Genomic DNA, 25984 nt, shown 5'->3' with positions numbered 1-25984 from the left:
AGATTTTTTCTGGAATCCTTGATTTTGACCATTTCAAGGCCGATTATTCATTAGTTGAAATGACATAAATCGGATCAGAAAAACAGAAATATCTAAAGTTACGTCCGGAGACAGGATCAGGGTTTTATTAAACTGGAAATCTACTGATTCTTTTAGTTTATTTAAACTTTTTTATGTACACCTCTTGAAAACCAGCAACTAAATTCTTTTACATTGAGTCCTAAAATTGATAATATCAAAGGTGCATCCAAAACATATTTGACCTTCCAGATGTATGAAGTTTCATTACAGTGCAATGAACAATGAGATCTAATTTATAGGTTTAATCTACACAAATTGATAAATATTATAAAGTTATGTTGATCTAGTATAAACAATGACCATGTCTTTACGACCAATTATTATTGACTTTGTCACACTGTCAAAGCATATGAAAGGAGACCAATCACTTATTGGTAGCTCCGGTATTATTTCCTGACTACTCGAACCATCTGGACTGACTCTGTGAACATTGTGGGAATGGTCGTACGCTACCAGAACATATCCCTCATCATCTGTTGTCACCCCTCTAGGCCGCCTAGTGTTTTCACCAGTGAAAATGAAAAGAATATTTGCATGCATGTCCATGCATATCAACTTATTGTAGTCTGTACAATAAATGTTTCCGTTTTTTCCTACACTGAATCCGTCCGTCGTAAATCCTGGCAATGGTTTGCTTGATTGAACTTTACAATCAATGTCTAATATTTTGATTGTGGTTTCGACGCAAACAATAAACTTGCTGTTGAAGTATGCAATAGCAGTACAAAATAGTCCCATGTGTATTGTTTTAACTATTATCCCCTGACTAATATCTACGAACACAATGTCTTTTTCATATGGTAAAGTCACAGCAATATTTTCATTGTTAATTATTGCAAAGCTATCTGGATTTCCAGGTAATTTTATTTTCTTCTGATGTCCACCAGATAACGTACAAGTTAAAATCTGATTCTGTTTTCCGTCGGCGATTATAAGAAGCCCATTGCTATTAGTTTGGATGTCATGTATTCTTTTCTTTTTCAGCTTGAAACTAGATTGTTCATCGTACCGAATGACTTCATCTACTGAAAAAAAAAAAAATTATCGGTATTTTTTTTTTTTTACATATAATTGAGAAACAAAACGGGGAAATTTTCCTAGAAACAACTGAGGATAGAAAACATATAGTCCAAGACTCCTAATTTGTCTTTAACACAGCGAAAAAAAAACACACCCGAAGCCGGGTTTCAGATGGTCACTTAACAAAAAAAGAGAATAATCACATAAAGGATGAAATGTAAAAACCTGAACATATAAAATGTCTGTATATTGATTTATATTTACGAATGATGTCCTTGTACCGATAATGAAGTTTCGACATATCAGTTGCGATACAGGGAAGCCCAAGTGTAATAATTTTTCAGTAATGCAGAGATTTGGTCAGTTGAATTTTATTGTTATATAGTTTGCTTTATACAAGACCTGTTTAAATTTCAGCAAGATAGTATTATGGAATTCACATCCTTAATTGGTTTCAATGAAGTTCATGGATGGTTAAGTTAACCAATTATAAGGTTAGGCTAAATAGATTCATAATGTTATACATTGTATATCATTGAAGACTGATAACATAAAAAGGCTTTCATGCGTATTTAAGGTGGTTCGGGACTATTCGACTGCGCATAACTTCACGCATGAATTACAAAAGTATTTGTCGTAAATTCGAAATATTTTTTTTAAATATTTTGATTGATTAGAAATGTTAAATCGTTGTAGTTATGTGACTTATAGAATATTTTCGTTATTATCCGTATTTGTTAAAGGGTCAAAATGACATTTCAGCCATTTTCACCATTTTCCCGCCAAAATTGGGGTTTTAAGGCAAAATATTTTTTTTTCCTTATCGGTGACCTATGTTTTTTATTGGCTCATTCTTTGAAGCTATATTCCAGCTTTTCATATTACAGTTTTGGACCAATTGTCATAGAACGTTTTTTTAATATTCCGATAAAAATATGGCAACACCTCTATTTTCCCTATCATTTCATTGAAAAATGGTCCCTTTTACATACCTGTTTAAAAGTAAAATTTTGAGCTTAAATGGTCCGTGACCCCCTATTTTTTTTCGACCAATTTGATTCATTTTCTTTAAAGAATAAAATAACTAAAAATACGGCACTTCTGATAGAAACTTCGAATAGGCCCGAGCCACCTTAACATTACTTTTTTGTTTTTGTTTTATTTTGTTATTCAGTTTGTCGGTGACGACTTTCCTTCAAGATATTCAATAATTTGCTTAGTATGTGTTGTAAACATAATATACTCGAAAACACTAACATTAAATCCTACCAAAGTATACAATTACCTGTCGAAACTGTCGGGTTAATATTTTGGTCTTGGCACTGCAAAAGTAAAACAATTATCATTAACTCCAAGATTAATTCTAACAAAACACAAAATAATGTGAATTCGAAGATGTATGTTTCAAACAAGATGTCAAAAACTCTAGATTCGCTTATTTGTATTTTTGTTGTGTTTGCATAAATCATAGTCACATTGATGCAATATGTAAAAACAAGTGTCAATTGATTTTGTGTTCGTAATTCTTGTTTTTTTTTCCACAGCTTATGCAGAATACGGACAATTAACCGCTGGTGCGTTAGCGATAGACATTTTTTGATTAATGTAAACTGTACTAGGACTTAAACATTTCCATAATATTTCTTGTAATAATAAAGTGTCTACAAAAAGGGAAAAATACCGACCTCTTCAAGAAAATTGAAAATGAGAAGTCTAATTTAAAAAATTAAAAGCTCAAACACATGTAACGAATGGATAAACACTTGTCATATTCTTGTCTTTTCTTGATATCAAACTTACTGTAAGCTCATCTTTAAACCATGTCGTCTTCAGTCCCTCTGTAGAATTATCTTTGTCATGTTCTGAACAATAGTATTTGTTGTCGCCAGAACTTTCAACATCCTCCTTTGTTACTCTGCCATTCTTAGCATGGGGATCTCCATTTTTACACTTAAACTTAATTGTGTATTTCAGATTAAGTAATTTACCTTGATGTTTTAGAATTGATGCTTTTTCTTTAAGGTCGGTCAGAATTTGAAAACAGATATTTCCAATGTCATGACTCACATTGCATAGCTGAACTGCTATCGTATTTGCTGAGAAACAGAGCATTAAATTTCCATTCTTTCTGGATTCGTCCAGACAGAATACTCCCATTCCATGATAGAAAGCAACATTATTAGATTGTTTATTTGTGCACACCGTGTATTTTCTAACAAAGTGGAAGAAAATGTGATTAAAGCAAGCGAGTGGGAGAAATTCGAATTCAAATAAAACCCATGGAGATAACGCCTGTAAACCATATTCGATCCGAACATCTTGAATTGATGTCTTTTTTGTAATCATACAAGGTATATAATATGGTATTGAACTTCGATGATCTATATTTTCAGTTGTGATATTTGGTTGAATTATTATATCAAAGTTTACCATAATACGTAGTAGATATTGTTTTTTTTTCTTTGATTTTAGTTCAGGAACCTTTTTCAAAAGTTTAGACATCAGGTCAAGGCTAACTTTTCCCGTTGCTTTTAATTCTCTCCAATCGTCAGAGGTCTCTATGTCATCATCAACTTTATCGGTAACAAAACATCTACAGGCATCAGCAAGCCATTTAGGTTGAATGATGATGTAGTCGGAAATATTTTCAAAGAAAATAAGCGCTCCTATTTCATGTTGGTACTTTAGAAAACTAACCACAGTTTCTTTCTCATTGATTGAAACTATCGATGCCAAATAGATGATATCCGCAAAATCTAAGATACTTTCGTTCTGACGTAAGTGTTCTATTGCATTCTCTAAAAAAGTCCACTCTAATGGAATTGGATTTTCCCATGTCGTACATTTTTTGGCTTCCCTGAAGATTTTGGTCCTCAGTTCATCAACTTTATCATTGCTTGAATCTTTATTCGACAGAAAGTAATATGCCATAATATGTTTTCTTTTTTCCTGATACTTTAAATGATTATCGATTTTTGTTTTAAACTCTTCTTTCTTTATTTCCAACAATTCTTGCTACAAAAGTTAAAGAAATTAAAAACACAACAAAATGGCTTATATATTTAAGTACAGTGCTTTGTATGTTTGGCTTAACTAAATATTTAACACATCACGTGATTTTGATACATAAATTACCCTCATATTCACATCGATGTTTTCCTTAGCATATCGGTATTATTGATTTAAAACAAACTTATGATCCTCTTTTAGATCCGTCCATTGCAATTATATGTGGTCCTTTATGTTTATGTATTTACTAGTGTTGTCAAATCGTACAGTTTTGCCTAACCGGTTACTCGGATAATCATTCGACCGATCATCCGGTTAACAGTAGTTTAGGTTGGTTTTTGGAGGTATTATCTATAGTACCCTACAAACGTAAGTTTTTATGAGACGATGAATTGAAGTTTGTCCTTTGACATCATGAGGCTTGTCTGTGAGTATACTTGGCGAACTTTGACTTTTAATAATCCAACACATCGTATCTACTAAGGCGTGTGTTATAACTTCAGATTGAAAAAATAAAACCTTCTTGATCTCGTCGAATTGAAAATGTCGGAAACCGATGATTTTTTGTTCTCTTGATGTCCTAGAAATACAAAAAAATGTAATGTGGAGTGTTTCAATTTGAAATTATTTAGCCTGATTCTCGTACCATAAAGTATACATGATTACTTACATTCACGTTGATTTGAATTCTAGGTCTACGCAATATTAGATCAAAAATCAAAATAATGAGGTAAATTGTAAACTTTATTCGGATTACTGATTTCAAAAGAGGGGCGAAAGATACCAGAAGAACAGTCAAACTCATAAATCGAAAATAAACTGACAACGCCATGGCTTAAAATAAAAAAAAAGACAAACAGACAAACAATAGTACACAAGAAACTACATAGAACACTAAACCCCACAAACTGGGATTGATCTCATGTGATCCGGAAGGATAAGCAGATCCTTCTCCACATGTGGATCCCGTCGTGTTGCTCGTGTGTAATTTGGTAGGTCACATTCATGAAAAGGGAAAGGGATTGCAGTTACGACGTAATTAAGAAACATATCCGAAATCCTCTGTGGAACGGTTATTTCATAACGGTCAACCAACTCGTGATGGCGTCCGTAAAATTTACAAAGGGATGCTTTCAACTTCACCATTTGGAAGTCTTGGATTAATAGTTTCCTTGTGAACAGCCACTACCCTGTATTAGGTTACTGTTTAAAAAAAGATGTATACAAATTATGTTTACTGAAGATCTTGCCCCGAGCTAATATATATGCTGTCTAAGTTCTAATTAGTTGTATGTTGTTTGGATTAACAATAGCAATCAATAGACTGGAAAATGATCTGTCAAATTAGTTATCACGACGATACGTTTTATGTAGAACAAAAGTATTTATTGATTGCAATACACATTTATATCAAGTCTATTAAACTTTTTTTTTTTTAAAGTCCGGTTAACCGGTTAACGTTTTTTGTATTCGATATCGGTTAACCGTTGACAAAACTAGTATTTTCATATATTTAGTTGCATGAATGACAAATACTGTCAAGGAATTAAGAAATTATGTACATTTTCTACAAGTGCTCCCATTGTTTTCTATAAAAAATCAGCTTTTCATTTTTGATGAATAATATTATATCTGTTTTGTTGTAATCTACATACTAGTTATTTTGAGTTTATGTTTGAAATTTCTCAAAACTATGGTGTTCCACAACGAATACAAATTTCTCAGTTCTTACAAAATATGATTGTTGTCAAAATGTTTAAACCACAACAAAACGAATATGTGGTTGTTTCTTAACCAAAATGTTCACAAAACTGTTATTTATCGTACATTATGTACATGTACGCCCTATTGGTATTGATTAAGCGTTTATACTTATTCTTTATATTAGTTTATTAAGTTAGTAGATGCGATAAGGTTGTCAATGATACAATCCTTTGCCAAAGACCAAAGGAACAGGCGTTTGTGTACAAATGGAAATGCATGTATCGACGATGAACCATCAAAATTGATGTATAAAGTCAGCTTTTTAAAAAGGAGTATTTTCAGACGAGAACGTTTCCAAAGAATGCATTTTGCTTATAGAAAAAAATCATCTCATTTTAAAGACATTTCATACACTGTATTTGTACTGGAAAAAAATGGAAGTAAACTACCGTTGTTTAAATTGTTCCATTAACGTAAGCAAAATTTAACATTTACGTAGGCTGCAGATGTATGTAAACATTATCCCTCAATATGAATCTATGGAATGGCTGTAATTCTAAACTGCATTCAACACATTAAAATGCAGATGTAAATATGTGCACAAAAAAGCACAGGTGATATGAAAAATTATCGCTAGTAACTAAGGGTGCACGTGCCATTGTCAATTAAATTAACAGCGTAGAATAGATAAAATTCGATAAACAGATTAACATTGGTTATCTCAACTCGATTGCTTTTCTCACTGTCGCCGTACCGGCTCAAGCGAGAAAGTCAATTTTTTTGAGATGACAAACGATCATCCATAATTATTGTCTGATAGACATGCAAATGTTGAGGCAAAGCAGATTTATTATACCCATTTATTTTCGATAACTGTGACTTTATCATATCCGCCATTTTTCTTTTGTTTATATTGATTTATTGTTATCATCATATTTCATGGTGGTTTTTTTTAGCAATACTTCTGAACTTATTTTAGATATGTTGAAATGCATATGCATTTTTAATTTCAATGATTTTTTTTTTTTTTTTTTTGAACAACTGCAGTTTTACTGTGAACTATTCTTTTTAAGGAAGGCTGCATTTAAACCGTACGCATTTACAAAGCAGAGTTACCGAAAGTAATTTCTACTGACAAATTGCATGTAGGGAGAAAGTCAACATCCTAGTTAAACATAATGTTCATATCAGTAAAGAATGCAAATCCTTCAGCCTTACCTAAGTATATCATAAAAAGGCTAATTTAAGACATGTGAGACATTTTGCTAATGATTAGTTCACATTTCTTCTCTTTTACTTCACTAACATCTAAGATCCTCTAAATTGATGTATGTATTGTTCGGATTTACTTTCTATACGACGGTTTAAGTAAACTGTAAAGCAAGATCGAAGCATCTGGTCGAAGTTAATTGGTTTGGTAACTTTCATTAGGAACGCTTAAATATATGAACACATAAACGAGATAAAAGTGAACATTGAATTTTGTATACAAAGGTTATATAGTTTTTATTACACTGACAATAAACTATAATTACAAATCAAAGAAATTCATCAAACTTCAGAAACCTATGCCATTAAATGCTTGTTCGTGTTTAAACATTACCTTGATTTTGTCTGTGCCTGTACCTACGATTATAATTGGTGGTTGTAACTTTTCTCCAACAGTAGGTTTTGCAAAGCAGTGAACATTGTTTATCCAAAAGTCGATGTATTCTGCATTAAAAAAAAATGGTAAGACGTTGTTGAAATTGCGATAAAACCAAACGTTTGTCTCTTGGCAGTGACATTTTTCAAACTTCCTTGTTGCCATTCAGATTTTTATGACAAAGTATGCATGTATCAAACACCGTTAAATGAGCATCGTTTGGAAATAACATTTACCGATTATCTTTTATATTAACAAATATGTTGCCAATGAATAGCTTTACAAATACAAAATTGTGAGCCGAGAATGAGAAAAAGAGCAGCTAAAGATATCAATAAAATAATCAAACTAATGCGTTAAAAACTTGATAAGAACACAAATGACACCTTTAAATAACAAAAGTTCAATCCACTTCATAGAAGTCTAAAGACTGATCAACAAGAACCCCAGAACAATCCAGAGGTGATCTCCAAAAGGGTTAACATATCATGCTATGTGTCTATCGTACTGTTGTTGCTAATATGTAAGTACAAACCCGGGGATAATTTTAATTCGCAACGCCCTATAATACTTATTTTTACTTTTGCGATAGAATTAAAACCTTTGACTTTTCACCTTTCACAATAGTATTTCCCAATCCAAACTAAAAGACCAATAGAACTTAAACATTGTTGTTACCTCCAATGCTGTCAAAACCGCTTTTAGGCCTAGAGTCACTTGCAAAGGCCATAACATCTTTTGAAATATCTGCCACAAGGAGGAAAATACAGCTGCTTGATATGAAAGCTTGATGCGTTGCGTAGTATTCCCTTTCTCCAGCAAAATCCCATAAATCACAGTCAACATACTCCATATTATCATCATTTGAAATCATCTGTTTGTGTATTTGGTCTAATAGACGTTGTTTGCCGGTCACCACTTTGTTAATGTCAATTTTCTTTCTGGTTTGTATTTTAGTACCGATCTGCTGCTCAGCAAAACTCACTGACTTTCGAACTCCATTGTCATTTTTTATGGACAAAGAGATAGGGCTATGTCCTATATCTTCACTGGTAGAAATGTGTGTTTCTGAAACAATTTCTCCCGTCTCTTGATCAGATGAGACAACTGTATGGCTACTAAGTCGTTCTCCACTAATAGATGAATCAGATCGATTGTCGGATTCAGTCCCATCTGCATCAGAATCACTCACGTTGGTTGGAAGATTTTGCTCTATTCCTTTTAGTTTTGCAAGGGCTCTTTTTAATCTATCTGCACGAACTAATTCGTGTTCCTTTTCTTTTGTAGGATAAAAATAATAAAGTACAAATTATTAAAAGAATATATTTGAAATATGTATATATTGGCAGCATTGGTAAGAAAAAGAGGGACAGTCAAATTCATAAATTGAAATTAAACTGACAACGCCATGGCTAAAAATAAAAAAGTCAAACAGGCACATAACAGAGAACATCATCAATTTTTTTTTGTATTTAGCAAAAATTAAATATTTAAAGTAGTTCTTATCTTATGAATCACATACGCAATGTTAGTACAATTTTCATCGACGTTATTCTCTGATTCCAATGATGTCATTGCGTCTTAAATGACAATGGCGAACAATGACAGTGTTTGTATTAATAATTATGATAATTATGCTACAATGGCCACTAGTAACAATGTCAAATCAAATATTATCGATTTGGCCCAAGTTATGTAAAAAGGAAATATTAAAGATTAAATGAAAGTATGATGAATCTTTTAAGATTAACCTGTTGTGGTTAATTTAAAAATAGTTATAATTGAATGCTTTTCTCTTTCCTGAAAACTTAGATATGTCATAAATAGATTAAAACATGTCTTTTCCATGTTGGCCCTGATATCATTCCTCTACCCAAATCAATCATCAGCTTAATCATTGGGCTGATATGGGAGTCTCGATATGGTACCAGGGCTGATATGGAAAAGGGCATGTTATAATCTAAGAGACTTATTTTTTTTTTTTTTTTTTTTTTTTTCGTTAAGTATTAATCGTGAATTACCATGCCATGGATGCTGCTTTATTAATATAATTTCACGTACCCTGTAAGATAAACATCAGCAACCAAGGCCGAGTTGATCTGTAATTGTGAGTTTACCAACATGTACAGGTTCGGAAAATCCGATATACATGTAGGTAGTTAGTATCATTCAACGTACAACTTTAACTCCCGTTGAATAGCATAAAATATCTGATGATTGTTTGCTTATGTAAGTATTGTTTACTGTAAATCAAATCACAGACTTGACAGAATAAGCTAACATATATAGGAACAGGCAGGGAGATATCATACTTAGTAAAACAATATATGGTTCTAAGAAACCGTTCTCCGAAACATATACGAAAAACCTCATTGATTAATATATTGTCAACCTATTTTACTCTATTTAACACACAATGCCATTACAACTGTTGCATAACTATTCTCGTCGATTCCATTTTGTTGTTAGGCAAATATCTAGCAGATTAGACGGTTTCTATCAACACACACATTGAAATTATCAGGTGCTTTTCGAAAAAGAATGCGGATATGTGGTATGATATCCAATTGGTTGTTTTTTCTGTTTCTATGTTCATGTGAAATTTAGGTCTTCAAGGTATCTATGATGAGTTTATTTACAACCACTGGGTCGATGCCATTGATGGTGGAGATTTATTTCCCTGAGGGTATCACCAGCCCAGTAGTTAGCACTTTTTGTGCTGACAAGAATAATCATTGATATGGTTATATTTATAAATCAACTGTTTACAAAATTTTGAATTTTTAAAATACTAAGGCTTTTCTACCTCAGGCATAGATTACCTTAGCTGGATTTGGTAAAACATTAAGGAATTTTGGTCCTCAATGCTCTGCAATGTCTTACTTGATTTGGCCTTTTTAACTTTTTTGGATTCGAGCGTCACTGATGAGGTTTTTTTTGTAGACGAAACGCGCGTCTGGCGTATATACACAATTTAGTCCTTGTATATATGATGAGTTTATTTACAACCACTGGGTCGATGCCACTGCTGATGGATATTTATTTCCCCGAGGGTATCACCAGCCCAGTAGTCAGCACTTTTTGTGCTGAAAAGAATTATCATTGATATGGTTATATTTATAAATCAACTGATTACAAAATTTTGAATTTTTGAAATACTAAGGCTTTTCTACCTCAGGCCTAGATTACTTTAGCTGGATTTGTCAAAACTTTAAGGCATTTTACTCCTCAATGCTCTTCAACTTTGTACTTTATTAGACCGTTTTAATTTTTTTGGATTCGAGCGTCAATGATGAGTCTTTTTTGTAGACGAAACGGGCGTCTGGCGTACATACACAATTTAGTCCTCGTATCTATGATGAGTTTATTTACAACCACTGGGTCGATGCCACTGCTGATAGATATTTATTTCCCCGAGGGTATCACCAGCCCAGTAGTCAGCACTTTTTGTGCTGAAAAGAATTATCATTGATATGGTTATATTTATAAATCAACTGATTACAAAATTTTGAATTTTTGAAATACTAAGGCTTTTCTACCTCAGGCCTAGATTACTTTAGCTGGATTTGTCAAAACTTTAAGGCATTTTACTCCTCAATGCTCTTCAACTTTGTACTTTAATATGAGGAAGGCGCTACCTTAAATGCCAGCTTTGTACTAAGACAATGTCCTAAATATAGATTAGGTTGTTGGTTGTTTAACGTCCAGTGGCAAATATTTCATGCATGTTCAGAACGAATGTCCTAGGCTACATTAATATATTGTTTATGTCTAAAATAAAATTATAAGTTCAGATGGAAAATGTGTAGGGAACGAACATTGAACTTGAAAAGGCATGAGGGGTAATGGTATTTTTCCTGAAAAAAATATTCTGATTCCCAAATTGATGAATAAAAAATCTATTCAAGCATACGACAAAAAAAATATTTTGATATTGACAAAAAATGATTTTATCTTTCAGAAATGCAAAATAAATTGAACTTTTATATATCTAAAAACATAAAACTTCCCAAACCGCACATGTAACTCCGTACACAGTAGTTTTTTAGGTGATAATAAGGCTGTATTTGCCAATTTGTTATGATATACCTGTAAACTAGTGTTAAATTTTGACTAAATAAGTTTAATTGATAGCGCTGAAGGGCTTTCGTAAAAAAAAATCAGACTCTAATAAACAAACATTTGTAATTCTGATCATCGTCAGTTTGTGAGTTCTACATCAATTTTTTGTACTAATGAAGAGTCGGTTTTATGTTATTTTTTGCATATATGTACTTTTTTTTGTTACATGTACAGGATGTAGCTTACTTTTCAAGTTTTTAAATGGCAGCAAAATAAAATTGAGAATGGAAATGGGAAATACAATTATTTTTGTATGTGCCTGTCCCAAGTCAGGAGCCTGTAATTCAGTGGTTGTCGTTTGTTTATGTGTTACATATTTGTTTTTCTTTCATTTTTTTTACATAAATAAGGCCGTTAGTTTTCTTGTTTGAATTGTTTTACATTGTCTTATCGGGACCTTTTATAGCTGACAATGTGGTTTGGGCTTTGCTCATTGTTGAAGGCCGTACGGTTACCTATAGTTGTTAATGTTTGTGTCATTTTTGTCTTTTGTGGATAGTTGTCTCATTGGCAAACATACCACATCTTCTTTTTTTATAATACAAGCATACAAAAGTAATCATGTCATATTTTTGTGTCATAGTTGTTTTCAAGAAGACACATTTGGTTTCTAGACAATAACTTGAGTATAAGTGAATGGATCTCTATGAAACTTTAATACACAAAAGGAAGATTAGAATTGATTTTGGTACAACATTATTGGGGAGGGTTCTTTTCCAAATTTTGGGGTTTTCTTCCAAAAATTACCTTATTTACATTGATTATACTCGTCTAGTACTATATATAGATGCAACAAATAGTGATTTGGCAGGAGATGCACTCAAAATAGGGTATTTTTTATTTAATATTTTATCTGTAATTTGTGCACTTTTCCAATGATATGTACTTCTTGATAATGTCTATGTGAGTATCATGATGAAGAAAATATATTTAGTAAGTATATATTCACAATTGACCTGCTCAAGTGCACTGCAAAAGGATCTTCTTTCCCTTTAATTCCAAAAATTACACATGATTGTTTGTTCTCACAGAAACACATGAGTTATTTGGTAAATAAAACACTTGTCATTGTTTGAAACTTTCAGTAATAAAAATTTAGTTTAGCCTGTTTGAAAGTTTCACTGATTATGAACATTTTTAACAGAAAATGTACAAAACACTTGATAAAATTGCATTATCTGCAGAATTATTGATATCTTTCCTCACAATATATTCACAAGTACATTAGAACTAACATATTGTCCATGCTATTCTGATCTGAGTTTTTATTCATACATATACTGGCATGGCTGGTGCTGTTTTAAGTTCTCTTCTTTTTCTGTTTCTTGAGAAGTATTTGTTTAACCTGTTCAGTCACTATAAAGTGTTACAATTCTTATTTAGACGCAACACATAAATAGTGACCAAAAAGGTACTGCTTTCACATGAGAGAAGCTAGAAAAAAAATTAAATGTACACATTTTCAATATTTTTTTAGGACTTACTATCATATGAAATTAAGGAGATATGTAGTTAGAGACTGCTGCTGAATAGAAATATGTGGGTTCACCTGATACCTGTTTTTAAATTAGTCCATATTGAAGTTTAAAGGATCCAAAATTAAAACATGTTTGATTCTAAGTTAACTGACATAAATATATTTTATATGCTAAACATACATCTAAGGTTGTATCAGGCTGTGCATGGCGAAGCATTTTATTGCCTTTATGTTTGTACTTTTTTTTGTTTTGGTCATGAAAACAAATTTGTAGTTCTGTTGTGAAGTTGCTAACATGAGAATACCCAAATTGCACCTAAATTGTCAGTTTTTTACCAACTTTTTTTTATGTACCAGACAAAAGTTTATTCTATGCTAATTTTGTAGACTATCCTTGTTTACAATATAGATACACCATTTTAATTTTGAGTCCATGTAGAGTCATTGAAAAATGGGTTTGAAATTACATCTAATTAGCTCACGAAATATCCTCAGTTATTGGTTAAACATTGCGTTGCTCTTATTAAGCTCACGAAATCTCCTCAGTTATTGATTAAACATTGCGTTGCCTCTCCAATAAATGATTTTTTTAGACTTAAACATCGTGTATTACATTTGCAGCTGTTTTATTTTCACGATGACCCGCCGTCAATTTGTATATGTTATTCAAGTTTGAAGAAAACCTAAAAATCTAGGATGTTGGGTTTTTTTATATTGTCATACCTTTATATGATTCCCATTTCCCATCTCTCAATCTTATTTTACATTTAGAAACTTCAATGTTGACTCCATCTGTACTTTGAACACCTTCAATACTTTGCTTTAGTAATCTTCGTAATAAACAGGTCTTTCCGACACCTTTTTCTCCTATAATAGCTACTCGAATATGTCGATGTCGCTCCTCCCCAGAACGTATATCTTTAAGATATGTTTCTTTTGTTTCTTCATCAAGATAACGACTTTCTATCGAATACAATTTGCGAAAATATATACAATACAATTACTATACAAGTTTATTTTTCCGTTCATTTTTTAGTATGTTTTAAGTAAAGTGCACGTATATAAATATTAATAATTAATATGTTATACAGGTTTTCTTGAAGACCTAAATTTCACATGAACATAGAAACAGAAAAAACAACCAATTGGATATCATACCACATATCCGCATTCTTTTTCGAAAAGCACCTGATAATTTCAATGTGTGTGTTGATAGAAACCGTCTAATCTATAGCATGTATATAATGTTATCAATTTTGCCCGATTCCTGGTGATGAAATTTTTCCTGTGTGTGAATTCTTATAGCAGGAGATACATACATCCTACATGTCCTATAGACGATTACCAGGCCTGCTCTTCATTTATTGAATGCGAATCCCTTAGCATGCTAATGGAGTGTAAATAATAATTATTTGTCTTTGTGGTCGAGTTATGACATTTCGATATTGATAGACTACTGAATATTAGTTCCTTTCAAGCACTTATAAATACATTTTTTAAGATATCTGACGGAATTGGAATTTTAAACTTACCTTTCCAAATGCTTCGACATACTGTAGCGATGAAAACCATACTTAAAATAACTGAAATCGAGCACATCATTGGTGTATAGGTTAATACACATTCAACGTTAAATAAAGTATTGGGCATATTTGTCAATTAATCTGAATTGTAACTGTTATTTCGTCTATCATTTCAATTGTAAGACTTTTGAAAGCATAAAACACTAATACCATGACCAAGATCCTAGTTTTCTCTGATATTTATAATTGTAGATTAATCAAAACGCATACATGTTTGTTTGTTTTGTTTTAAACAACTTTCTGCTGTGTCATTGTTTCGACCGTTTGGCGGTGAATCTGTTTGAGAACACTGTATAATCATTCTGGGGACGATAAATAAACTTAACGAACAGCTAGATATATCATGTATCTTTGCAAACAACCATGGTTAAAATTACGTTTGATTGTTTATGATAGAACACCTAGTATCATAAAAGCAATAAGGATTACATGACATCTCCATGTGTCAGTTTGAAAGACCTGTTCGAGTATATTAAATTAAAGTCTTGCAAAAGCTTAATTGTTTGAAATTTTTACTTTCTTTGTCGTTAAGACAAGTATTCCCCATTATAAATTAAAGCATACCTTGAACGATTATATCCTCCTTTGTCTCATAAAATATATTAACGTAGAAATAAGTATCTTGTCTTACAATGTCTTACAATGTCGTAGGAAAATCGTAGGAAAACATCATTCAAATTAAAGCAAACACGTTTCTGAAACTTTATACTAGTAATAAAAAGACGTGTTTTTCAACAAACATTCGGCATTCTAATGGAAACCAAATGTGCTATATGTTTTGCAATGTCAACAACCTTTAATGATTCATTTCATTTAACTATGGCTCATAAAAACGGTACATGGACAATAATGGCTATTTCGATTTAAAATTACAAGGCTTGTTACATGAAGATTTACATTACATTTTCCCGCGACCAAAAATGAAAAAATGCAAGCAAAATGTACAAATATTATATCTCAATTTAATGGGAAATATATATATTGTTGTCTCGTTTGAAGCCGTTAAAACAGACTTTTTCTTTCTAATTCTAGTAGATATCTGGTTAAGGTTTGATATTGTTGGGTTTCTAATTTCATGCGATATTCAAATTTCCTTGTTATAGTATCATACCTTAAAAATTTGTTTATTTTTGTTAGTTCTTGCTGCATTCAAATTAAAAATCTGGACATTATATTTATGAGATAATATGAAAATTGATGATTTCAATCACTTACCTACGCACACAGTAACATATACCACGTAGGTTCTAATATCAACTGAAAGATAATATTTGACGTCTACAATTTTTATATGAAAACTTGTTATATTTTACCTCATAATCGTGTTGATAAAGAGAGAAACACAAATGCAACATGCGTGATTCAAGTTGCAAAAAGTATAGCATAACACAATGATGACATGTTAACAATCATTCCTTATCATCTAGCGGAGACAATTGAACATAGTGTCTGTAAGTGTCATTTTGTTATCAATATATTTTGATTTCTATTAAAACAATATGCTTGCCTCATACGCTACATTGGTAATCTTCTGAATCAGAAATTTGTATTCATCTTATTCAACTCACATTAAATACTAAATTCTAAAAATGAGTTTTATTGATTTGATTTCAGTCTTAACGGAGAATTACTGTGAACGATAAATCTAAAATATGTAGTGATCACAAACATGTAAACATAATATCACACTAAAAACATGGTAATTGATACACAATGCAACAAAAGAATACACTTGTTCCCAAAATGTCCTCGATTTATTTTTGGGGATCTTAATGAACTGCAAAATTTTTATCGTTTCAAAATCTTATTGTGAAAGTGACAAAGCAATATTTTGTTGAGTGGCATTCGGGATTTTGATGAAATTGTGTATGCACCAAAACCTCAATCAGCTGCATCCGAGGGTCAACATTTGTTTTTGTAACTTTTATGATTGAAGATTTTTTATTGAAAAAGTTGAAAATTATGCATTATTTCTTCAATTTGAATTTTTCAAACATTCTTCTTAAGATTGGTGTGTCAACACTTCATCTTCAATTGCAAAATAATCAATATCACTCAATTAAGTATGCTTTGCTCCTAACCGTGTAACTGGTCACAACAAAATTCAAATCAGTTCTATTCATCTGGTCAAATTAAATTATGTTATAGTTTTGTAATTTGCATTTAGTCATGATGTAATTACATTGTCAAAATTTAAATATTTTAGACAAAAAACATTTATATTTCCATTCTAACATACCTAACTCTGAACTATTGTTCTGATCCACATTTTGTACAGATGGTTTGTCCTCAATATCTGGAATCACTCTTCTGGAATTTTTCATGAAATGTGAAAAGATCTTCACACAGACAATTGGATAGATATGATAAACCTAATAACTTTTTTTGTGAAATATTGTTTTTTTTTACATTTTTCTTAGACGCGATACCATAAAGATTAACTTTTTTTCACAGACAATCGTGTGACATTCTGTTGTGTTTTTAATTATCACAAACGAACATATGTCAAACGTTAGTTTTGAATTCAGTCGTCAGATTTTTTATCAAACTAGATAAACATGATTATTTTTATGAGTCAAGTTCTATTTATTGATATTTTTCTTATATTGTGCTGTAACATCCACAACATATGTGAAGGTATAATTAGGTTCCCACAAGCAGGTTTAATCCTGCCTCATTCTGTTTGTGTCGATTCCAAGTCACAGGTCAGCTAATCCTGTTTGTTCTTGTGTACCATATTTGTTTTTTTATACATACATAAGGTTTTTTTTCATTTTTAGTTCGCTTGGCCAAAGGGCCAGTTAGCCTTTCTCTTCACTTGGCTTCCGTCGTCCGTCGTCTTCCGCCGCCCGGCAAAAATATTCTCCTCTGAAACTACTTGGACAAATTCAGCCAAGGTTGGCCACAATCATCATTGGGTATCTAGTGTAAAAAATATGTTCTATGATCCAGTCCGCCTTACAAGATGGCTGCCATATTTTTTAAATAGAACATAGGGGTAAAATGTAAATTTTGGCCTATATCCCTGGAACCAAAGTATTTAGAGCAAATCTGACGAAATAAAATTTTTTCATCAGATCAACATTTACCTGCCCTAAATTTTTTCAGACTAATCACACAACCTGTTGTTGGGTTGTTGCCTCTGAATTTGTAATTTTAAGGAAATTTAGCATTTTTGGGTTGTTATCTTGAATATAACTAAAATTCTAGCATACGTCTTTCAAACCTTTGAGTACGCACCTGTGGTAAAATATGAATATATTGCCAGGGCTGTTCCGATCGTACTCTCACGTCAAATACTTTTTTGTGAATGATGTACCCGACGTCATAGAACGATGACGAAAGAATAAAAATTTTTTACGGGAACATACACAATTGTGAAACCGAAAATCATCACAACAAGGAAACGTAAACAAACGATGATAAAATGTGGTATAAGTCATATGTTTATATACATATAATACGTATGAATGAATTATCATTTAAATCCACCCAAAACTATCTAAATACGTTATTGTAAATAGTTTAAGCATTTCACAAATTGAATTTGCTCCGTTTTATTTATGGGAACGGCAAAAATATGCCTCCACCTAGAGCGCTTCGATCCAAAAGAATTGCCTTACTTGTCTGATTAGAATCGAAATAATTCATGGGGGCTTGAATATATCGTGATTTTACCACGGGTTCTTAAATAGAGATAACCTGTAAACAGCAATAATGTTCAGCAGAGTAATATCTACAATTAAGTCTACATGACCCGATAAGGGGTTATTGTCCTTCCACAAGGCGTTATTGCCCTTTTAGGTCTAACAACGTATCGTACAGTTTTGTAATATTTTACAAAAAAAGTTATCAGGTACCAGGATTATAATTTAGTACGCCAGACGCGCGTTTTGTCTACATAAGACTCATCAGTGACGCTTATATGATAAATAATTCCATTATCAGTATACATAAGCGTGAATATCAGTATAAACTTTTTTCTAATTTTAATAATAACAATAACAAAAAATTGAAATTACCAAATGGGACTTTAAAAATCGGTGGATGAAATCCATGACAACAAAAGGAAAAAGACAAATAAAAACTGGGAAAATCAACTAAACACTACATAGAATGTCGTATACTGCACAACACAACCCCTCCAAAAATCAAGGATTTGTATCTTTTTTCCAATATATACTTATATTCCCATGAAAATTCCAAATCTACAAATGTGCATTTGTGGGAATAAACATAAAATGAACTAAATTTGTGTAGTGAAACTATTATTTCCTTTTAGGTAATAGGTTCGAAAACGGGAAAATGTTAAGCCTTCCTATTGTACTGTAGTATGAAAAGTATGGAAGACACATAGAAATTGGTATTGTCTTTTTTTTTTGTAACACTTGGAAGATACTGCTGCTGGGAGAACTATCAGTTCCAATTGTATCAACAGTTGAGAAGTTCGTTAGTCGACAACGACTTGACTTAAAATATACCCTGTTGGTAAACATCGCTTAGTAAGCTTAGATGGGGCTAAACTAGTGATGATAAAAAAAATAATTATAAGACTTACTTGTTTTGATTCAAACATTTAAACCCGCTTTCTTCATTGGAAGCGTTAACGCATCTGTATTCTACAAAAGTAAATACTGCGATGATAGCTTAAATGAAACAATAAAGCAAACCATAATTCTAAACAAGATGTAGTGTGGTTGCCAATGAGACAACTCTGCACAAGAGACCAAATGACACAAAAATTAACTACTATGTGTCACTTTACGGCCTTCAACAATGAGCAAAGACCATACCGCATAGTCATTTATAAAAGGCTCCGAAATGACAATTGTAAAACAATGAAATATGTCACACAGTAACAAACGACATGCAACCACTGAGTTAAATACTACCGACAGGGACAAGCACAAGCATACAGCATATAACGGGGCTAAACATGTTGGCGGGATTCAAACCCTCCCACAACATCGAACAGTGGTGTAACCTGGGTTTGTTTTCTCTCTATCGATTTATGACTTTCGAACAGCGGTATACTACTGTTGCCTTTATATGTAAATAAACTCATCATAGATACCAGGACTAAATTTTGTATATACGCCAGACGCGTGTTTCGTCTACAAAAGACTCATCAGTGACGATTGAATCTAAAAAGGTTAAAAAGGCCAAATAAAGTACGAAGTTGAAGATATAACAGTATAACATAAAAAAAAGAATATACATAAAAGTGTAACGGACAGAAATCAATACAACAACCCGAAACAGAAGACTAAGAACTGACCAATACAAACATTAATTTAGCTGTAAAGTAATATGAAAATAATTACTACCGAGTAACCCTCGATGTTTGGTAACAAATGTAGGGACCCTTCTCCAGAATGTTGCACTTGTGATGTAAATTGTTAACAATGAGCAATATGTTGTTGAACGAAAATAAGGAATTACCATTACAAACTTCATTTAAATACTTGAATGAAATCAGATGAACCTAAAACACCTTAATGAAATCAGATGAACCTAAAATACCTTAATGAAATCAGATGCACCTAAAATACCTTAATGAAATCAGATGCACCTAAAATACCTTAATGAAATCAGATGCACCTAAAATGCCTTAATGAAATCAGATGCACCTAAAATACCTTAATGAAATCAGATGCACCTAAAATGCCTTAATGAAATCAGATGCACCTAAAATACCTTAATGAAATCAGATGCACCTAAAATGCCTTAATGAAATTAGATGCACCTAAAATACCTTAATGAAATCAGATGCACCTAAAATACCTTAATGAAATCAGATGCACCTAAAATGCCTTAATGAAATCAGATGCACCTAAAATACCTTAATGAAATCAGATGAACCAACCAGTACCTTAATGAAATATGATTCAACTAAAATATCTTAATGAAATCAGATACAAATCAAATACCGCTAGGAAATCAAGGGAAATGTAGTAACCGGTTCAAGGTTTACACCGATCGAACTACACTTATTGAAGTGACATAAATGGACCTAAATAATGCATATAATGATAGTTTTGGTAAAACAATGTAGATTACTAATCTTCAAATCTCATTAAATGTTTTGAAAAATAATTTCAGATTAGTAAGATCTTTTGAATCGACAGCTTTCCTATCAGTAGCAAGTTCTTATTGAAAACATTTTGAACAAAATGTGCGTCTGATATATAATTATCTCAGCAGATGTCTTTGAAGAGATTCAAACTTATAATAACTTTTTAAATGGTTGTCGGCCAATTTTCTCACTATAGACGAACTAGCATTCATGATATTACAGATGTTTTTATCCATCATTTACTCACCAGATGAAAGTTTTTCATTGTTGTGGCATTTCATCAGGTAACAAGAGCAATCTTCTTCTGATGGTATACAAAAGCATGGATCCGTTGGTCTATATAAAAATCCATATCCTTTAGTATAATCACATCTGCATGAAACATCTGTTTTCGTCTTAGAATCGTTTACTACCACCTGCCCTTCTTCCGTGCACAGAGACTTTTGAAACAAACACTGATGACTTACATTTGTGAGGAAAGGAATCGGTTGGTAGCGATATTTGTCACATTTAATACCATCCAAACCTCCTCGAACAACAATCTTTTTACCTGAAAGGACATGTGAAAAATATTGCCGATGTCATTTAACGGTAAAATTAGTTTCCACTAACAATTTTGAGTAAAATAATGGTCGATGAAGCTTCATTTAATATCAAACTATTCAAACAGATGCTTTTTTATTGGTATGTATGTGTGCCTGGTCTTTAACGTATAGTTTTTACTATTTTTTCAGCTTATAAAAATATATGACAGCTAACAAAATTATATCAGCAGATGCAATATCCAGAATTTTATGTTTGTCTTAACAAAGCTTAGGAATAGATCAATTTTAGTTGAAAACATTCACATGCAATGACCAATAGAAGCAAATTGAATTGCACAAAAACATAATGTGTATTATAATCTTTTTTCAGTTGTAATACTCAAAAACATTGTTAAAACATAAGAGATGCCATTAGTTCTACGTTTTATATTTTTATTAGGGTCATAGTTATCACATATTATAAGTTAACCCAAATGCATTAGTATACTGCGATGACCATGATGATGACAAGCTTATATTTCCATGTAAAAACAAGAAGTAATTGCAACAGGATGCTGTTACGAAGTCTCCCAAACAAAGCTTCCATAACTCGCCATTCATATGGTCCCATGTTCATTTGATTTGGATTTTTTGTCCCATACAAGAATATATATGGCTTACGTGTAGGGATCTCCACCATTTACAAGTATTCAAACAGGAGGGGGTGGTGGTGACCCCCAGGGAATTTACCTACATTTCATTTCATTTGTTTTATTGTCCCCTACAAGAATGTATATGGTTTAAGGGTGGGGATCTGGACCGTTTACAAGATAATAGCATATTCTCAAATTGAACGGGGTGGGGCAACCCCCAGAAACTTCCCTTTAACTTCATTTGATTAGCTTTATTGTCCCATACAAGAAAATATATGGTTTAGTGGTGGGGATGTTGACCGTTTACAAGTTTTCAAACAAGAGGGGGTGGGGTGACCCCTAGGGACTTCCCTCTTATTTCATTTCATTTGTTTTATTGTCCCATACAAGAATATATATGGTTTAGGGGTGGGGATGTTGACCGTTTACAAGTTTCAAACAAGAGGGGGTGGGGTGACCCCTACGGAATTCCCTTTTATTTCATTTCATTTGTTTTATTGTCCCCTACAAGAATATATATGGTTTAGGGGTGGGGATGTTGACCGTTTACAAGTTTTCAAATAAGAGGGGGTGGGGTGACCCCCTAGGAACTTCCCTTTAATTTCATTTCATTTGTTTTATTGTCCCCTACAAGAATATATATGGTTTAGGGGTGGGGATGTTGACCGTTTACAAGTTTTCAAACAAGAGGGGGTGGGGATGACCCCCTAGGGACTTCCCTTTAATTTCATTTCATTTGTTTTATTGTCCCCTACAAGAATATATGTAGTTTAGGGGTGGGGATCTGGACCGTTTACAAGATAATAGCATATTCTCAAATTGACTGGGTTGGGGATGACCCCCTGGGACCTCCCATTAATTTCATTTGATTTGTTTTATCGTCCCATTCAAGAATATATATGGTTTAGGGGTGGGGATCTGGACCGTTTACAAAATATAAGCATATTCTCAAATTGAAGGGGGTGGGGATGAACTCCCAGAGACTCCCCCTATATTTCATGTGATTTGTTTTATTGTCCTATAATCAATTATGAAGACTGCATGTATCTATCACTTACAGTTTTCAAGTTATATTCATTTGAAAATTTTAGAAAATAAAATCCCATAGGATTCTATAGTAAACCCCTTCCTCCCCCCAAAAAAAATACCCCTTAATAGACCCCAATGCACAAACGAAAGATTGATGGCTCACCTAGACATATTAGTCTACCATTTTATGAAATTCTAAGTCAATCTGACAAGCGGTTTTGGAGAAACGCTGCGGACAAGTTCATTTTTTAAAGTGGCGGAAGAGGAAGAAGAAGAAGAATAATAAAAATAATAAGAACTGAGCAAAAACAATAAGTCTCCAAACTTTGTTTGGGAGACTTAATAAAAAAAGACATCAGAGAAAAAAAAAGCTTGTCTACATAACAAACCTGCTCCTTCTTTGTCAAATCTGGTGCAGTTCTCAGAATAACCTATTATCTTCGTATTGTTTACATAATACGTTTTTGATGAGTCATCCAAACAGGAGTATTTTAAAGGGTCAACACAAATTGCACTTGCACGTGTTGACCTTTGTGTCTGATCTGGACATTGCATGTCATATCCATAGCAAATCGAAAATATCTGAAGCTAGAATATTGATGCAAATGTACTTGTCTGTTAACAGTAATTTGACTTCGAATATAACTATTTTTAAATTTTCAGAAGTTAGTATGTATATGTGCCTGGATAGATGTTCTTGATTAATGTAGGCTGTAATATTCATTGCATTTTCTTTAAAAACAAAATTGGCTCATTTTATATTGAAATCTCTCAATATGTGTACATGACATAGTCTCTATTATTATATTCATATCGATTTTCTCTATTTTTTTATGTTTTATGTTCTATTTTGTACATTTTATTTAGATCCTCGTGTTTATTATAATTGTAAAATGTAATGTATAAGCCATTTAAAAAAATCTTCAACAATGGATATTATGGTTATACGCTCATGAATAAAGTCTACAGTAAATGCCATTTTACAAACAAATCTTCCAATGTGGGGTTGATTTACCGAATATTTAATAGGTGAATAATATTCATAGCTGGAGAAACAGTACAAGCCCAGCAGAATAATATCTAAGATTTTTCCTATTGCTCAAATTTGTAAAAAAAATAACTACTCGCTTTAAGCTACTCCCTGTACAGTTATATATGTTCACACGTTTAGCGCCCTTTTGTCGCAGAAACTGAATACAGAATTACAGAAAGTGGTAAAAAGAATATATTAAAATATAATTAAAATTGAATATTAAATACAAAGTGAAAATTTCTTTACTTTGTTTATTTTTTCACGTGGAAGATTGTTTAACGTTTGTTATCATAGGCGGATCCAGTCATTTAAAAAAAGGGGGCTCCCAACCCAGAGTAAAGGGGAGTTCCAACTACATGTTCTCATTCTAATGCATTGATCGTTGAAAAAAGGGGGTTCCAACCCTGGACCTGGATCCGACACTGCATCATGTTCATAACCATCAATAAGTTCATTTCCAGAAAATGAGAAAGCTTACCTGAAGTACCCATAGCCTTGACATCATTAAGATATCTCTCTTTTACAATTTTACCTAAAGATGAAATGTATATGTTTAAAATGTAAAACATTACTACATCTATAGGATTTTTTCACTTCAATGACATTGAGGTTGACGACAAAACTTGTCAAATTTCAGTTATATCCGACTTTTTGTTTTTGATATAATGTATCATGTCTATCATATTAGTATTATCGATCGTTATTCGTTGCAATTATGCGTCGTATTTCCTTATACAGTCCTGTGTGTATATTTTGTTGTCGATTTGTTGTATCATACTAGATAGGTGTTGCTCATTGTTTAACACTACATGCACCAAACTAATTGTTGATACTCTTATATTTTGTTGCTTGACCGATAAGTGGCTCTATGGCAATCATAGCAAATCAAAATATCTATATAACCGATCTTCTTTGAGCTCGCATCGATCGTACTAAACGATCGTATCGTGAGAACCGTCGACTGTGGCCTTAAATGTAAATATAAATTCTTCTGTGTTAACATTAATGTATACGCCAATGCAAGAACATACCATGCATGCATGTAGGTTCATGAAATCATCAACTTAAAAATTTCAAACACTATTTAATTATTGGAAATAAAATGTAAGGTTTATTTTCTCTTACCTTTTCAGTTGCCCATATTGATTATTCCAAAAACAAATGATTTGGTTTAAATTCATCTCAAAACAAAGAAACTCAATTGCTGCATAAATTAAATAAGACACACTTCAGTTAAACATGTTGTGTAACAATCAATAATACACATACACTTGTGTTAAACACGTTTTTACATGTTTTACTAGAGATTTAAAAATAGATAACCGTGATAACAACATGACCCCATTTCTGAATTGATTCACTCTAGCGGAATATATTTTCGTTCCATATATTTCATTATGACAAAATGTTTGCCTGAGCTTCATTTAACATTTGAATTTTTTTAATTGATAGAATAATCGTAAAAATATATTCTTTACTTTCAGTTTTACTTTCATTTTATAAAAAAAGAAAACATTTTCTTAAAACAAGGTTGAAACATATTTCGAAACCGTGTCATTGTGAAAAGTATTAGTTAAACATTAAGTTTCAAGACCTTTTATTACAGATAATGGTTCAATTTGTTTCCTTTATATGTATGTTGAAACGACTTATTATCTATTTTTTTGTTTTTTTGTTTAGACTATATTTAATATTGCTTTTCAGTAACATTTCGTTTTACTTTCACTTAAAGAAGTATATATACTTTTTCTAAAAACAAGCTTGAACAATAATTTCGAAACTGTCTCATTGTGAGGAAAACGTTTTATAAAAATTAAGTTGAACACAGCTGACCGTGTTCAAAAATGGAAAACAACACGTTTAATAATTAATTTCATGCGTCCGAAGCGCTTTTCTGGATGCCCCTTCATCAGGAACGCTCAAAGCCAAACATTTGAAATCCGAAAATGTATAAGTACCGAATCCGTATCCTAGTGTCTTTCCATTACTTATACATGTAGCATATGTTTATAAAAAAAAGTTGTTAAT

General features: G+C 32.2%; 2 protein-coding genes across 2 annotated transcripts in view; one reads left to right on the top strand and one right to left on the bottom strand.

Annotated features, from left to right (window-relative positions):
* The window catches only part of LOC139500052 (uncharacterized), a 91826-nt gene that overhangs the window by 12465 nt on the left and 53377 nt on the right, over positions 1-25984 (top strand). The gene's annotated exons all lie outside the window — the stretch shown is intronic.
* Positions 309-25232, bottom strand: LOC139500051 (uncharacterized). The gene is made up of 14 exons (XM_071288762.1): positions 25082-25232; positions 24435-24488; positions 23313-23511; positions 20965-21267; positions 19200-19260; positions 16881-16951; positions 15857-15898; positions 14591-14641; positions 13782-14021; positions 8138-8737; positions 7418-7527; positions 2902-4116; positions 2387-2423; positions 309-1106 (listed from the first exon to the last, which is right to left on the bottom strand). Exons 2-14 carry the CDS (start codon positions 24459-24461, stop codon positions 355-357), a joined length of 3708 nt encoding a protein of 1235 aa, XP_071144863.1. The 5' UTR covers positions 24462-24488; positions 25082-25232; the 3' UTR covers positions 309-354.

This window comes from Mytilus edulis, chromosome 13, assembly GCF_963676685.1.
Source record: "Mytilus edulis chromosome 13, xbMytEdul2.2, whole genome shotgun sequence".
Lineage (NCBI taxonomy): Eukaryota > Metazoa > Mollusca > Bivalvia > Mytilida > Mytilidae > Mytilus > Mytilus edulis.
Note: the sequence above shows the minus strand (reverse complement) of the source record. Positions and strands in the feature narration are given on the sequence as shown.

What these genes read in the sequence shown, in the direction of transcription:
- LOC139500051 (XM_071288762.1), bottom strand. Translation starts at nt 24,461, where the DNA reads ATGATGTCAAGGCTATGGGTACTTCAG. An exon ending in ATGTCGAAGCATTTGGAAAG is followed by an intron (nt 14,022 to 14,590) that starts GTAAGTTTAAAA and finishes TGTATTCGATAG; the next exon opens with AAAGTCGTTATCTTGATGAA. An exon ending in TAACCCGACAGTTTCGACAG is followed by an intron (nt 1,107 to 2,386) that starts GTAATTGTATAC and finishes TTTTTTTTTCAG; the next exon opens with TAGATGAAGTCATTCGGTAC.